This window comes from Benincasa hispida, chromosome 4 (genome assembly GCF_009727055.1).
Source record: "Benincasa hispida cultivar B227 chromosome 4, ASM972705v1, whole genome shotgun sequence".
Lineage (NCBI taxonomy): Eukaryota > Viridiplantae > Streptophyta > Magnoliopsida > Cucurbitales > Cucurbitaceae > Benincasa > Benincasa hispida.
Window position 1 is genome coordinate 54,170,162 of NC_052352.1, and position 17,513 is coordinate 54,187,674.

The 17,513-nt window shown below is 35.6% G+C and overlaps 1 protein-coding gene across 5 annotated transcripts in view; it reads left to right on the forward strand.

Annotated features, from left to right (window-relative positions):
- LOC120075710 (eIF-2-alpha kinase GCN2) overlaps positions 1-15,199 on the forward strand; it is an 89,111-nt gene extending 73,912 nt beyond the window's left edge. For 4 of the 5 annotated variants that reach the window (XM_039029330.1, XM_039029329.1, XM_039029331.1 and 1 more), the window contains 7 exons: positions 3,212-3,320; positions 3,412-3,548; positions 4,054-4,161; positions 5,373-5,458; positions 12,938-13,040; positions 13,115-13,237; positions 14,698-15,199. In XM_039029330.1, the coding sequence (XP_038885258.1) occupies positions 3,212-3,320; positions 3,412-3,548; positions 4,054-4,161; positions 5,373-5,458; positions 12,938-13,040; positions 13,115-13,237; positions 14,698-14,808 (777 nt within the window). In that variant the 3' untranslated portion in view covers positions 14,809-15,199. Of the gene's footprint in view, positions 1-3,211; positions 3,321-3,411; positions 3,549-4,053; positions 4,162-5,372; positions 5,459-12,937; positions 13,041-13,114; positions 13,238-14,697 lie in introns of those variants that run through there. The other variant, XR_005481388.1, reaches the window with a different exon arrangement.
- Positions 15,200-17,513: the final 2,314 nt, after the last annotated feature.

Here is a 17,513-nt window from a genome sequence, read left to right on the forward strand (position 1 = left end):
AGTCCCATTCTTCCAAGCTGGATCTTTCCTAGTCTCATTATTTGTATTTTAACACTTCCAACCATATATAGGAAGAAAACATAAATATGGACATAGTTAAGAAAGCAGTTAGGGAAATAAAACAGAGTCAAGGTCCAATTTCAAAAACATGGGGAACAAATAGGAAAAGCACAAAATTGGGAAAAAAGAAGTCTTAATAGATCAAACAAAATAGGAAAAAAAAGAATAAAAATTCTGTATTGGAAAATAAAGAATATAAAAAATGTTTGAAATAAAAACTGTGGGAAAAAAAAGCAAGTATAGAAAACTTAAAGTTGGAAAAAAATTCAAGATGTTAAAAAAATAATAATAATAAAATAAAATAATAATAATACGACCGTAAGTATTAAGAAAAAAGCCTCTTTAAAACTCTAAAAAAAACTCTTTAAACAAAGAGAAAAAAATTAAAAGAATAAGACGGGGAAAAAATCAATTAAGAACAAAAAATCTTTAAACAAAAGGAAAAAAAAACAAAAGAATAAGACGGAAAAAAATCAATTAAGAAAAAAAAACTCTTTAAAGTTTAAACGAAAGGAAAAAAAACAAAAGAATAACACAATGACTATTAAGGAAAAAACTCTTTAAAAATAACAAGAGTAAATAGAAACCAATTTTATTACGAAGATAAAAATGGGTGAAAAAATCTAACCTTGGAAGTTGATTGAATTGTGTAGACAAAATTGAACGAAACTCTCCCACTTGGAATATTTTGAGTTGCTGCCGATTCCACCTTAATCTTTTAGTGGTTCTAAATTAGTATTAGGTTAGTTTATATTTTAAAACTTGCTGTCGGTTCCACCTCCACAAAAAAAAAAAAAAAAAAAAAAAAAAATCAATTATTAACAATATTTTGTTAATTGTCTGTTAGTGACGATTTCACTCCTCTAAATTGCAAGGATTAAAACACATGCAGACAATAATAATAATTGTTTTGGTGGTGGGGCTCAGCCCATTTAATTTTGTTTTTCAGATTTTTTTGAGGCTTTAGCCTCAAAAGCCTCAGTGCATAAGACAAAGGCGTACGCCTTTCTGTACAGAGGCGTAAGCCTCTTTTTTCTTAAAATAAACGCACTCCTTGAGGCATGAGGAAGCCGCCTCGCCTCAAGGCGTACGCCTCTTCCGTTTTTTAAAATATTGATAAGCCTCAATATATATATATATATATATATGTATCTAAGTATTTGTAAGAGAGAGTGGATTATGCTAAGTAATGAAATGCAGAAAAGAAGAAAGCAGGCCTTCCAAGTTCCAAAATCTAAGGGGGTTACAATAAGCCTCTCTAATTACCACATATCAACTATAGAGTAATTATAAAAAATATTTTTAACTTTCACCAACAAGCAGCTGTATAAATGATAAGATCAAGGTTCAAATACTACTTTGATCCTTATACTTTTGACTTTGATACATTTTGGTCCTTGTAAAAAGTTCATTTTGGTCTTAGCATTTTCAACTTTGGTTTCTGATCCATGTACTTTCAAAATGTCCATTTTAGTATAGGTAAGGTATGTTAGAAAGTGACCATTTCGGTCCCTCGATAGAGGGAGAAAAAATTAAAATGAAGGGATCAAAATGGTCAATTTTAAAATATAAGACTAAAATGAACATTTTAAAAGTACAAGGACCAAAATGAATTAAAAAAAATATAGGAGCCAAATTAGTATTGAAACCTAAGATTAAAAATGTATAGTTTCTCTTCTTTCCTTGAAAAAGTTTGTGGTTCCTTTGTAACCAAGCATGGCAAGAAGAATTTTAGCCTTCCTTCTTAAGGGAGGGAACAACATAAGGGGATAATGTTGGATGTAGTAGTACCGTATAGAGGCAGGGACATAATACATCCGAGATAAGACTCCCAAATCTTGAGGCAAATGGGTTTGGTAAAAACATGGTCATGAATCTGAATCAGTTCTAGAGACCTATTCCTATAAGGAGGGAGAGGGAAGCTCTTGAGTTTCTCTTCTGAATTTTATATTTTTATAGTACCGAATGAGTCTTCTATAAACTATCGCCTAGAATTTGATAAAATCCAAATATATTAAAAGATAAACGATAATAGAATGACAAGGTAAACCAAGTTTTCAAGGTACTTGGACTCTCCCTCTCTAGAGAATCCTCTCAACTCCTAAATCTCTCACTAAAATGTTTCTTAGCTTCCTCATTCCTGTAACCTCTATTTATAACCAAATTCCACAACAAACTCCCTGGTTAATTACTAATATACCCTTTTAATACTCTAGTAGCATTCCTATAGAAGCCTTGAATAGTGTTTGTAAGGGAGAGCCATGCCTCATGATTACTATCTAAAGACTATCTCTTCTATCCAATTTCCCTTTATCCGATTAAAGTGTCGAAATTAGTAGAACTTGTTGCAGTACTTGAATACAGACAAATCCTTCAAGCAAGGGCAGAGGTTTGCAGTTGTTGATTCAATGGCGAGCCCTTTCAGAGTTCAAGCAAGGGCAGAGGTTTGCAGTTGTTGATTCAATGGCGAGCCCTTTCAGAGTTCAAGGCAACATGGGAATCTTTTGCAGCCATGAATAAAAAAATACCACTATGTGACCTTGAGGACAAGGTTCTTAGTTCTAATAGTTAGCCTTGGAGCCCACTCACGGTAACTGATAAATGATAATTAAGAGGGCAGTGTGAGAATTTCCTGGGACACTACTTACAGGGATACATTTTAATAATCAGAGTAATGATGTAATCAGATATAGGTAATGTATATATGGGAACGGGATTTTATTAGGAAACTTGACAAATTCTAGTACGAGCCTTGGCTTTATGGGACAGATTTTAGCGTGCTCAAGTACCCTCAACTCAACATTCTTCTTTCCAATTGGAGTTGACACTCCCATTTATTCATTTTCATCCCTCTCTGGGTATAAAAACTTCCACCTCCTTTTAGCTGTTTAGTTCCTATAATTTACTAGATTCAAGATAAATACTCTTATTGATGGACAGTCAACGTGATGATAGAGGCTTTTGCAACTACGAATAGAGATATCTTCCTGCGGTTATGTGAAGTTGTGAACTTTGTTGTAGTTACTAATGTTAAGACTAGACTATTTTCTCTCCTTTTTTTTTTTCTTCTTCAAGCGCTTTTCATCATGTTGGTGAACATTTAGGATGAACTTGTATCTCTATTATTTTTGAGGGAGAAATTTTACTACAGGAACTCAAATTAGCACAAGCTGTTGTAAATAGATTGCAGACTGTAGTTTTTAGGTTCTGTGGTGCTGTGGATCAGGCACTTCCTAGATTGAGGGGAGCACTTCCAACAGGTATTGTTGCAACTGATTGGTTATGTTCTTACAGTTTAAGATACCGAATAAAAGATATGAATCCTTTTTAACCTCTACGAATATATTGCAGATAAACCAATGCATAAAGCACTTGATGAGTTGTTAAACCTTTTCAACTACCTGAGAATGTGGAGGCTTGAAACAAATGTTTACATAGATGCTTTAATGTCACCAACTGAGGGTTATCATCGAGATATATTTTTCCAGGTATGGAAAATGTGATGGATGACCTTTACTGTATTTATTTGGAAAACCCATAAATGGGTTGTATGTCTATATATGTCTGTATATCTACAATTATATTTATATTTTTGTCGAGTGTTGCTATTGAGACGGTTATCACAAAAACTACCTAGATGGGTTCTAATATAACTTGTCTTAATTTGTGAAAATTTTTGCACAAAAAGCCAATAACTGAACTTGTTTCCCGATGAAATCATATATTATTTATTTTCTTTTAAAAAAACGCTTCCCACTTATAAGCTGAAGCTCCCTTCTCGACCACTCACTTTTAGGCACTGTCGCACTGAAGTATTAGTTGCTACTTGCAGGTTTGCCTTTCTAGTAGACTATTTTGTGTTAATTGGGCATGATTCTAAAGTACATCGAAGCAATCTAGATTCTATATTCTCCAAGTTTATATGTGTAATACATCAAGCAGTATTTTGCTCTATTTTAGTGTCATTTAACTAAGTTTTAATTACATGTCCAGGTATACTTAACAAAGGAGAATAATCCTGGTTCACATCCCGAAGGTGCTTTGCTTGCTATTGGTGGCCGCTATGACTACTTGCTGCAAAAAATGTGGAGCCGTTCATCTGTGGGTTATCTTCATTTATTTTTTTCTCTATTATATTGATATGTTGCATCCATACAGAAAATTTAATATTGGCTCACGAGAATGCTGCAGGAAGGAGTATCATTTTTGTAAGAATATTTAGAGAGCTGAAAGGAGGATCATTTAAAACCAATCGAAGTTAATTTTCTAGCAATAGTGTGATGTCAATTCTAGGCAAAAGAACCCAATAGTTAATGAGCTTGAAAGTCTAATCCTGACTATTACTCCTTAATCTGAGCCAGATATACTTCCTATAGAATTAAAACATTGTGTAAACTTTAACTGCTTTGCATGGGTGTTGTTGGAAGGGCTGTCCGCCTGACCTAGTCGTTGGTTCAGGTTTTTTATTTTTTTATTTTTATTTCCTGATAAAATCAACAACTTTCATTGAGAAAAAATGAAAGAATACAAAGACTTGGAGTGTATCATGACTTTAAACTAATTTGGAATATTGGTTCCCTCGGGCCTCTTATAAGGACTTGGCGTTTATCTTGGATTTGTTCCTTTGATAGTTCTTCGGTCGGAACCTTTTTTTTTTTTTTTAAACATCCGTAAGTGTCTGGGCTAGCTTACATGCACCTCGATTAATCTCACGGGACAACCCGTCTAACCTTACAAATTTCTTTGGAAACTGTTATAGCATGTATATTTGTTTATGCTAATTTAAGTAGTTTAGTTGTCTATCCATTATAATATCCTTTTACATTGTTTATTTTTCGTTAGTTTAGGACACCCTGAGACACAGGCTATGTATATGACTCTAGTAAATGGAAAAATACAGGGTGCTTTTTGGCCAAACCTTTATTCACTTCACAGTATCTGAGTGCTAGGTCTTTTGAGGGCACTTACAGTTTTGTTCCTGATGAGCTCTAGATCTTCGGAGTTCAGGTGAAGAATAAATGAAAACTACGATAAGAAAATAATTCAGTTGCAGAAAAAGAAAATCCTAAATAAAGAAATGTAATTTATGGAGAGAACTTTTGGACCCACAAGTTCTGATCACGAACTTTCAACACACTTTGTTGCTAATTTTAAATTTTATTCCCATTCGATACACTTGTGTTTTGGCCTCATACTTTTGTTCAAAAGATTTGAAACTTACTATCTTGTGCAGAATTGACTTTTTTCTTTTTCGTTTACATGTAATCTTTAATGTTCAAATTTAATATATGTTACTCTTTTCTCAATGCTAGAAAAGCACCCCTCCTGGAGGCGTCGGGACGAGCATTGCATTAGAGACTATAATTCAGCAAACTACAGTAGATTTGAAACCCATCCGGTGCAGTTTATAATCTTTACATTTCATTATGTTGCTTTGCTTAGTCATTTATATCATGATTTTTTTACAAGGAAGAAAATTAGTCATCTTACTAAAACGATCAACCACTACATGACCAAATCATAATTCCTTTGACTGCAAGGTAATCCATGGATAAGTCTTCCAAAATTGTTGTTGGAGTCGGCAATGGAGTATAACAGCATTTGTGGAAGTTCCTTTGGCTGTCATAAATGAAGCATTGTTTGACAAAATTTTGAACATCTTTGTGAAACCCAATCCAATGTTTTATCTCTACCAAAATGGCTAACTAACCCGTTGGAATGCAGTTCTTTAATAAGGGACTCGCACAAAGAAGTAATGAATGCATAAAAGATCTCCCTGAAAAAGATAACCATAAAAAATATGAAAATCAGCAGAATTAATATTGTTGGATCATTATAACAGTTAGATGATATGATATTAAATTTGCCTTCACCCGTTAGCTCAAGTTTTTGGGTCAATCAGTGATTTAAGAACAAATAGTACCAAAATCCTGATCGGTAGCATATAAGTCTGAAAGGTGCTGGCCTGGCCCAGATGGTTTTACACCAGAATTCATCAACAAATTTTGGAATCAACTAAGGGATAACCTCACAAAACTGTTTGATGATTTTTACAGCAATGGTAAGCTCAACTCTTGTGTTAAAGAGAACTTCATTTGTTTAATCCAAAAAAAGGCAGATGCAGTGAAAGTAAAAGACTTCAGGCCAATCAGTCTCACAACCCTTACGTATAAAATAATTGCAAAAGTATTAGCTGAAAGACTAAAAAGGATCATGCCAAGTATAATAGCTCCTACTCAAAGTGCTTTCATTGAGGGGAGACAGATCCTAGACCCCATCCTTATAGCTAATGAAGCCGTAGAAGATTATAGATCGAAAAAGAATAAAGGTTGGATCCTCAAGCTGGACTTAGAAAAAGCTTTGATAGAGTGGATTGGTCCTTCCTAGAAAAGGTGCTTTATGGTAAAAATTTCGAACCAAAATGGATCTCATGGATAATTGGCTGCATTGCCAACCCAAAGTTCTCCATTTTCATTAATGGCAGGCCACGAGGGAGAATCTGTGCAACAAGAGGAATTAGCCAAGGAGATCCCCTTTCTCCTTTCCTATTCATCCTAGTGGGTGAAGTGTTAAATGCCCTAATCAATCGTCTGCATGAAAAAGGAAGTTATGAAGGCTTCTTGGTGGGTAAAGATAAAGTCCATGTCTCTATTCTCCAATTTGCGGATGATACTCTAATTTTTTGCAAGTATGAAGATGCCATGTTAGATTCTCTTCGGGCTACCCTTGATCTTTTTGAATGGTGCTCAGGTCAGAAAATTAATTGGACAAAATCAGCCCTTTGTGCCATAAATATAGATTCAGATAAGTTGGAAATAATGGCTGCTATATTCAATTGTAAAGTTGAGCAGCTCCCTCTCGTTTACCTCGGTCTCCCATTGGGTGGTTACCCAAAAAAGGTGGAATTCTGGCAGCCAGTTATTGACAAATTTCAAGGCAATCTAGACAAATGGAGAAGATACAACCTATCTCGAGGAGGAAGGTCGACTCTTTGTAAGTCAGTACTCTCAAATCTTCCTACTTACTATATGTCTTCTTTCTTGGTGCCAAGGAAGGTGTTATCCAGATTAGAAAAAATTTTGAGAAATTTCTTTTGGGAAGGTCATAAAGGGGGAAAATAAACCATTTAGCTAAATGGGAGCATGTGTCTCAAGAGGAAGGAGGTCTAGGGCTGAGAGGTTTAAAAGAAAAAATTTGGCTCTCTTAGCAAAATGGGACTGGAGATTTATGAATGAGAACTCCTCACTATGGTGTAAAGTGGTCAAAAGCATACATGGCAGCAACTTGTTTGGTTGGCACACTTTAGGTAGGGCAGGTTGCAGTCTTAGAAGCCCTTGGATCAACATCTCAAGGTCGTGGCAGAAAGTGGAAAAATTGGCTGTCTTCGTTTTAGGTAACGGTTGCAAAATAGCCTTCTGGTTGGATGCTTGGATCGGCAATCCTCCATTTATTTCCAGATTCCTTAGTTTATTCCGCTTAGCTGTCCAACCAAATGGCTTAGTGGATCATTGGGATCAAAGCACTTCCTCTTGGTGCATTTCATTTAGAAGATTATTGAAAGAAGATGAAATTTTTTATTTCCAAGCGTTGTTAAGCCTAGTTGCACAAGTAGAAGTGAAGGATTGCCCCGACATACGTTCATGGTCACTGGAATCCAATGTTTTTTTTACGGTTAAATCATTAGCCACTCATCTTTGCAAAGCCCCTCCAATCGATATACTCTTAAGACAAGCTCTTTAGAAGTATAAAAGCCCGAGGAGAATAAATATAGTCCTATGGATTATGATTTTTGGAACTCTAAATTGCTCAAGTGTGCTGCAAAAGAAGCTGGCCTCCCATTATATTTCTCCCAATAGATGTGCTTTGTGTAAAAGGAATTGGGAGGACCTCCAACACCTTCTTTTCGATTGCGTTTATGCTCAAAACTGCTGGTTCTCACTTTTCAAGTACTTCAACTTAAGTTGGGCTTTTGGAGAAGCATTCAGAGATAACATCCAGCAGCTGTTAGTAGGTCCAAGCCTTAAGAAATCTCATCAAATTTTGTGGGTCAATGCTATTAAGGCAATGTTGTCTGATTTGTGGTTTGAACGGAACCAAAGAATCTTCCAAGATAAGGAAACTCCCTGGTTTTCAAGGTTTGAAGCAGCCAAGCTTAAAGCCTCATTGTGGAGCTCTCTCACTAGCACCTTTGCACATTACTCTTGTCAGGAAATCAGCTTGAATTGGCATGTCTTCCTTTCTCCGGAATTTTGAAGCCACCCTCCCAAAGGATTTTTAGCTAGCAGTGTTTTATTTTGTTCTTAGGCTGTCTCATTTTTATTTTGTCCCCCAATTGCTGATTGTCTCCCTTTATACTGTTATGAAACCCTTTATATTTTATTGCTGTTAGTCTCCGAAAGTGATGAGGGTGCTAAGGGGGTGTCAACCTAGTTGAGATGTCTTGGTGCACCTGTTGATCCTTTTCGTATCCTTGTATTTTGATCATTAGTCTCACTTTATTTTCTTAATGAATAAAGAGACTTATTTCCTTTTCAAAAAAAATGTCTGAAAGGTGCTGGAAAGCGGTGACTTCTCCCTTGAGAATTTTTAGCAGGTTTTCTTTTCTATTAAAGGCATCAGCTACCCTATTTTCCTTCCTAGATTGATGCTTGATGACAAAGTTAGATCTGTGAAGAAAAAAATCCACTTAGCATGCATCCTACTGATATTTTTTTTGTGATGGAATAAATTTAAGAGAAAAATGGTTGGTAGACAAAATGAAATCCCTATGAAGGTAATGCTTCGATTGTTTAAGTGTTCGGATTAAAGCATATAGTTCAAGTTCATATGTACTCCAATTTTACTTTGAACCTCCTATTTTCTTACTGAAATATTCTATTGAATAGTTGTTTTGAGACAGGAAAGCTCCTATTCCTACTCTTGATGCATCAAACAGCCACTTCAAATGGGATAATCTGGTAAATGGAGGATGGGGCTTTCGGATAAGTGTTTTTTAAGGTTCTCAAAACTAAGCTCTTGATGGTTTCCCAATGAAAAGCTCCTTTTTTAAAGACAATCAATGGGTGGAGCTAGCATGGAGTAAATTGTTTTTAATAAACTTTCGATAAAAGGTGCTAATCCTAAAAAAGATTGCACGTATTTGACAGATTTAGGGGTTGGCCATTCTGTATAGCTTTGATTTTAGTAGGGTCAACTCCTGTCCAAACTTCTGAATTATACACCCAAGGAACGTTATCTCATTTACTAAAAATAAATATTTTGAAGGTTGATGAATAAGTGGTTGAATGCTAGAATAGAAAAAAATAGATTTCAAGTGGTTTAGATTTTCCTTTTTTGATTTACTATAAATAAAGATACCATCAAAATAAACTACCAAGAACTTGTTTAGAATAGGAACAACCTTACTTGAACAGGGTTTGTTCTATAGGTTGTACATCTGTGTCCTTGAGTTCTAAAAATCTTGTTCAAAAAAGGAGGGACAACATGATTCATCAACTACATAAAGATGCTAAGTGCCTTAGAAAGACCAAAAGGCACGACTAGCAATCCTTCATTAGTTTTAAATGTTGTTTTCCACTCATTGCCCAGTCAAATTCGGGTCTGATGATATTTACTTTTCAAGTTTATCTTAGGAAATATTCTGGCATCTCCTAATTGGTCCAATAAGTCACCAAGTTAATGTAAAACTCTTAGGTTTGAGAGAATCAAAACATATTGTTTCATTCACTAAAGATATTAATATATACAAGTGTACAAGAGTGATGAAAGAAGGAAAGCATAGAAAAGGAAAATATAATAAAGATTTTTACAAGAATGGAAAACCCTAACAATAGAACTATAGCACTCCCCTCAAGTTGGAGCATATATATTAATCATGTCCAACTTGTTACATAGATAATCTATACGTGTTCCATTCAATGCCTTCGTGAAGATGTCTCCTAATTGTTCTCTAGTCTTCACATATCCTGTAGATATCGAACCTTATTGAATTTTCTTACATACAAAGTGGCAATCAACTTCAATATGTTTAGTCCTTTCATGAAATACTGGATTAGACGCGAAGTGTTGCTTGATTATCACACCACAATTTTGTGGCTCTGGTGATTTCAAATCCCAATTCAATGAGAAGTTAGATATATCCAAATCAATTCACATAGACTGTGACATTGCTCTATATTCTGATTTTGCACTTGAACATGACACCACATTTTGCTTCTTGCTCTATATAGCTAGTCTCCTGATTCTGAGGTTGAGGACCTCCATTTGCTGATTCACTTGCCAGTGCTCATCCAGATCCTGATTGACGCTGTTTACCATTAGGTGGACGACCATGCAACTTCCAGCACTTGTCTTTCGTGTGTCAGGGCTTCTTGCAGTGTTCACACACTGGGGGGATGGGGGGCTGTTTTGTTTGTCATTGCCAGGACTTGACGTCTTAAAAGCAGCAGAATCAGTTATGTATTATTCATTGCATTGGACCTGTCTTCCTCAAGGCGGATTTCAGAGCAAACTTCCATCAGGGATGGTACTGGACGATGTCCCAGTATTCAACTCCGTACAGCGTCGAACTTAGAATTCAGCCCCGTAAGGAAATCATAGACTCGGTCGGCTTCCTCAGACTCGTAATGTAAGACTCCCCCACAAGAACAGTTCCAGACCAAATCGTGACATAAGTCCATCTCTTGCCGAAGGAAAGACAACTTGTTGAAGTAAGCTGTAACATCCATCGTTCCCTACTTGCATTCATGAACTTGTTTGCGTAAAGTATAGAGTCGGGAAGCATTTTGTCGTTTGGAGTACAACTTCTAAATAGCCTCCCAAATATCTCGCACAGTGGTAGCATATAGTAGAGGTTTTCCAATCTGAGGTTCCATACTACCTACTAAAATAGACCGAAGTAAAGAATCCTCTCCCTTCCATATACGTTCTTGAGGGTCACTCGGTCTCAGCTTTGGTATTTAACCCGTTAGGTATTCGAATTTATGACGACCCTCGAGTGCCATTTTAATGGATTGAGGCTATGAAAAATAATTATGACCATTTAATTTCTCACCTACAATAAAGCCTGCAAAATTTCCCATTGCCCCAGAAAATAAATATGATAGTGGTATAGTAGGGAAAGAGGTTACCGAATTTCCAAATTAAACAGGTAGAATTGAATGGAGGTCTGACTGGACGCTTGAGGTCGTTCCAAGTGCTTCTCCAAGAACAGTTATCTGTTGTTGAATATACTCGTTCTGCTGTTTGATATGAAGTTGGAGTTTTGTACTGCCTTGACCTCGAGGGTAGTGTGATGACGACTCCCCAACTTCAAATCTGCTATCCACAGGAGCTTCTTGATTGAGACTGCCACCTGAGCTCAGCTAGAACGGGGGCATGGTATAGTTGGGATCAATGGAAACCAGTTGGGATTGAAGTGTTGTGGCTGAAACTGATCCGGGGGCTCCGATAGGTTGAACATCGGATGGATCGGGCTGAAATTCTTCGATCGGCGCGCAGCTGAAACCAATTCAAAGGGTCCCGACGGGTTGAACACTAGATGGGTTTGGCTGGGAGTGGTCGACTAGCTGAGGGATGCCTGTGGATGACTCAGCACGATACTGGAAGTCGTTGACGTTCGTCTGAGTCCGAGTCGCGTCGCTAGGGTTCATCCGGTAGCTGTCCAATCGTCCGATCGTCGAGGGTTGTTGTGCGGGTCGATAGGTTTCGTTCGGTAGGCTAGTTGCCGCGTGGGTCTGATGGGTTGCTTCGCGGGTCTGGTAGGGTTCATCCGGAAGATTGGTCGCCGCGTGGATCTTGCGGCTGGCTGATGAAGCATGGGTATGTTTGGCAGCTGGCTGGTCTCTGAGTTGGGCTACTCCGATTGGCTAATGAAGATGGGGTAGGAACGTCTGAAAATACCGCTCTATAGCGTTCTGTACAACAGTGTCTATGTCGGTGGTTGCGGTGCTAGATGACACTTGTGATTCTCCTGTTTGGTTTTCCTCAATGGTGGCCAGGGTTTCGTCTCCATTCACTGATGCCATGATGAAAAATAGAAGAGAAGAGAATAGGTCACATACAGATTTACGTGGAAAACCCTAGAACAGAGAGAAAAAACCACGATATAGGATTTTATTATTAGAACTGATATACAGGATACACAGAGGCTACACATATAAATAGAAAAGTAGGAAACCCTAGAGTATAGTAAAAAGACACAAATGTCCCTAGGGTTTAAACCCTACTTTCAACAAATAGAAAAAGGGAAGATGAAGTAAATGAAAAGCCGAGTCCCAAAAAAATAGAAGAAATGAAATAAAAAGAACTATGAAAGCCTAGAAAAATGAAGAGACACACGCAACAGGGAAATAAAAGAACTGTGGGAAACGGAAAAGCCATCTGACAATTTGAAAATTATAATTATTAAAATTAATTGGGTGGCTCTTTCTTCGAGGACTCTATAATGACAATTTTTTGTTTTTATTAAATACTTAATATGCATATTAGATCATGTTGATTTAATATTTTAATTTTTTTTAATGTTTTTTTCTACATATTTTTAAGTTATTTTCTGTTTTGATCTATTTTAGACTCAATTATTTATAATTACATTGAAATATTATTTATTAATTGAAACTTAGAATACACGATACGTTACGATACTCAATACACTAAATTTTGATTTCGATAGTTCTTCCATTTCACGAGTTAACAACCTTGTCTACAACCTGCTGGACAGGTTACAAACAAACTAAGAAACGCGCACTAACCCTTACAAAACAGGCAATAAGTTGAGATTAAATAACCAACTACAATAACAGAACATACAGAAAAAAAAACTCTCAACTTAACACATCATATACATCATCATTTTATTCCGTAGTGAACTTTTCAGAAATGAGGGGAGCACTGGTGTCTTGATTTGCTCGCGAGGAGGAGGTGGACTATTGTTAGAACGCATGGAACTTGTTGTGGAGCTATGGGAGGAGAAGATTAAGGTTCGTATTAATATTCGGATAATCTACTGTTTATTTATATGTTCACATTGAAAAGTGCCTTTTTGTTTCGTCAGGCTCAGCTTGTCCCCACACCTGATCCCAGCCTCACGGAGCAATATGAATATGCTAACGAGCATGACATAAAATGTCTTGTTATTATTACAGACTCTGGTGTATCTAACACTGGTTCAGTAAAGGTAAAAACTTCTATTCAAAATTCCCACTTCTTGAAGCAGCATTTAGGTGTTAAAGCTAAAATGAGGGAAGTAAAGACATATTACTCAAACTAGTTCTTCCTTCCGCCATTGTTTATAATGTGAAGATGTGCCAAATCATGGCTTGCACACTTTATAATGCATTTGGTGTCATCCTAAATCCTCTCTAGTTTTAAATTCTACCTTAAAGATTTTTGATAACTATTGAAATAGGAAAAGAAGATGACACAAGGAGTTTACGTGGAAAACCCTAATTCAGGGAAGAAAAACCACGGTAGAAAAGAACTTATTATTTTTATGTCATNTATTGAAATAGGAAAAGAAGATGACACAAGGAGTTTACGTGGAAAACCCTAATTCAGGGAAGAAAAACCACGGTAGAAAAGAACTTATTATTTTTATGTCATGTTTACAATAGACCCAACCTCAGATATAAATAGAATAATGTGAAACCCTAATTTAGCAAATATAGTAAAAAGACAAAAATGCCCTTGGGGCTAATTTAACGTATTTCAACAATAACATGTTTACAATTTGCCCTTTTTTCCTTAATTAAATTACAATTGTAATTAGTGTGTACTCAGGATGACACTATTATAAAACACAAAATGTGGCGCGGTGAATTCTCGGGCTTTAACCATTATTTATGTTATATGAATTCCGTGTTCTTAATCTTCCATAACCTTAATCGTGCTTTTTTCTCAAAAGAAGAAATTCAGTGTTCATTAATCTTGGACTTGATCATGCGTTGGCCATCCTATCCTTTTGGCACCACCAGCTTATTTTATACCGAAGTCCCAATGTTCAGACAGTTTGCAGTTCAAATTCTTTGGAATGCATTCCCACTTATAAATCTGAGAGGCGTCCACAAGGATTATTAGGGCAATTTGTTCTGCACCTCTCATTGATCCTTATGGATGATCATTATCAGAGCCTTTTGATGGATCTAATCAAGATTTATCTTGTTTTTATGTTTTGGTTTCCTTGTTTGGTTCAGTTTGATTCTTTATTTTTATTAAGGCCTTCACGTTGTTTTGTCATTATCTTGATGTACTTTGAAAATTTCCGGTTCCTTCCCCCCCCCCCAAAAAAAAAAATAAGGTAAATAAAAAATAATAATAATCTTTATTGAATTGCAAATAAGACGGAAGAGTTTTGAACCTACTACGTTCTGGAGGGCTATGTTCAGGCTAATCTCTAGGACTATTTGTAATGATCCAAGTGAACCATTTTAGAAGAGTTTTGAACCTATTACGTTCTGGAGGGCTATGTTCAGGCTAATCTCTAGGACTATTTGTAATGATCCAAGTGAACCATTTTAAGCCACTCAATTAGTTGTGCATGTATTTAGACTTCCTACCTCAGTCGTCGTCTGTATGTTGTTGCCTGCTCTCTTGTATTGCACAAAGGCATTGTTCTTATAGATCACATTGCAAATCCAGGTTCGACATCTAGAACTCAAAAAGGAGAAGGAAGTTGAGCGCACATCCATTGTCAAGTTTCTCCAGGAGGCAATGGCAAGCCAGTTTAAAAATCCTCTCATTTGGAATTAGAACTGTTCACTGCATTACTCTTCTACTCGCCTGATGTTCTATAGATGCTTGATCACAAGCTTTTCAACCATGTGTGGTTACTATATTAAGATTTATGATTTCCACAGCCATACTGAAATGGAGAGAACAGAACAATGTCCAGGTCTTCTTGGCCATGCTCAATGAAGTTGGATACTTTGAGCTCTCTCATGAACTCACTTAATGTAATCATCGTTGATCGGTGTCTGTCTTTGTGCAGAACCAGGTGAGTACTATATTTTAGTCCATCCATCCGACTGAGAATAGTGGTTCAGTTTTGGGGTTAAACTTTGTATATACACATAGTTGCATACGTATATAACATCTAAGATAGTTGTGTTCAATTATATCTTGTGATTTTTTTTTCCTGGTCTTTATGTTAGTCTTTAAAAGAATTTGATATAATATTGCGTGCGTGTATCATTTGAAAATTTTGCGGATTTATATATTCTTTTGGAAATAAAGGTGCATGTTTTTACAATTTCTTCAGTTCTTTATTTATTTGTTTGTTATTTTTACTTTCCCCATCCACTGAGGAATTCCCTGTCTATTTTGAGGTGGGTCTCCGTGGGAGAAATGAACATTGCTAGTCATGATATTACTTTGTTTTGAGCTCTTGGGTTTGTAGTGTTATGTAGTGTCATGAGGAGCATTGCAATGCTCTCCCTTTCAGATTTTTGGCCTCTCTTCCTCTCATTTTTGCATAAATGACCCTAAATTTCATCCTTGGGAGACTTTTTGCCATGATTCTTCACATCTTGTTCTTGCAGCTCGATTTCTGAAGTTTACTCAACATACCTTGTTAAATCACACAATTTAGGCAATAAAGATCCTAAATTTAACGTAAAGAAAGCATTTTTTGATTGGTTTTCATATCCTCAAGTCTTCTTCATGCTGAAGTATTAAATATGGGTTATTTTACTTATTCTTTGTCAAAATTTGCTAACGTTGCGACTCTTTATCGAATAAAACTTTTGTTTGATGAGTGGATGAGATGAATAATTGTCATTATTATGATTTTTGGTTTCTTGAGACTTCTATTCCACAAATTCATCATTTCAATAGATTTTTCCTTCGCCCATCACGCGGTTTCTTGTTTGACCATGTACCAAGGTAACTCTTAACAAAATCGAACATCATTTAAATTGTTGAAGATAAAAGTCTACTATGGTTGATGTCGATTATTTTAGACTCTTCGAAAACGATTTGTATATTGTGATTGACCAAGTTCCATTTGGTTTCCTGACTTCTGCAAATAGTGTATATAAACGTTAATAATTGTTTTGTACGATAAATATATTGCAATTGTTTACATCTACACACCAACTAATTTGTCAGTAATTTTTCATGTGAATCATATTCCAAGCTTCTTGAAGAAAGCTATACAATATTTTGTTTTTACATATTTGGATTTTGGGAAATTTTCACCTATGTTTTTAAAATTAGAAATAAGATTATTTTTTTTTCCTATTCAAAATTTCTGTTTAGATAAAATGTATTTTGAATAGCAACAAAATTTGGTTAGCAATGATTTTAAAATGGGTATTTCTGAGACTTTAATTAAAAAAAAAAATTAGATAAAATGTACTTTGAATTCCAAAGAAATATGGTTTGTTTTGAATGATTTTAGAATTTATATTTTTTGGGATTTATTTGAAAATTTTTATTTAGATAAAATGTATTTGGAATACCATCAAAATCTGGATTTTTATGATTTAAAAACTTCTATCTTTTGGGATTAACATGAATAACAAAGGTATTATTTTACATAAAAGTCTGACCTACTTTTTCAACGGACCTTTAATATTAATATTGTTATTTTCAAAACTTATTAGAGAAATATTGTTGTTTTGAAATTTATTAGAGAAATATTGTTGTTTTGGGAATTTGAGGCTAGAGGTCGAACGTTGAGAACTCGACTAATGTGGAGGTTGAACGTTGAGAACTCGACGAACAAAGAAAAACTTGGAAACAATATATAAGTCGAAACTTCAACCCTCGACAAGGGAAATCTTGCGAATCTCGCTTAAGTTGTCGAAGGTTGAAGTTTCGACACACATCCACCCTCGAGATTGTAGGTTTATTACTTTTCTTTTTCCCTCATAGAGGAAATAAAGTAATGAGATAGTATACTATATGTATCTGTGTACTTGAGCTGTTTTTAACAACATATGCATTTTGTTATCATTTCGAATTAGACGGAGGCTTGTGGGATTGACATGAGGGGGTGGGAATGGCTATATTTCTGGGAGCGAACTCCAGGCAAATATGAAGCGCATGGATACAAATTATGTCTTGGAATGAAAGACAATTTTGAATTAGCTTTGTCTACGAACAAAAAAGTAGATCCATAATCAAAAAAGTGTTTGTGATTGTTCTCGAAGAAATGAAAGTTAGTAACATTAATGGAAAAATAACAACAAAACAGAGAGAGCGAGATATTGAGATAGAGCGAGAGTGAGAGCGAGATCTTAGGAGAGAGCGAGAGTGAGAGAGCAAGATCTTAGGAGAGAGCGAGATTGAGAGAGCGAGAGTCTTCACTTATTTGAACTTTCCCTAGAAATATATATAAAAAAGAGAAAAAAGAGCTAATAATCATACTATAATTGAATAATCATTAGATTACTATACTATAATTGAATAATCATTAGACAATAAATTGAATATATTAGATTATTATACTATAA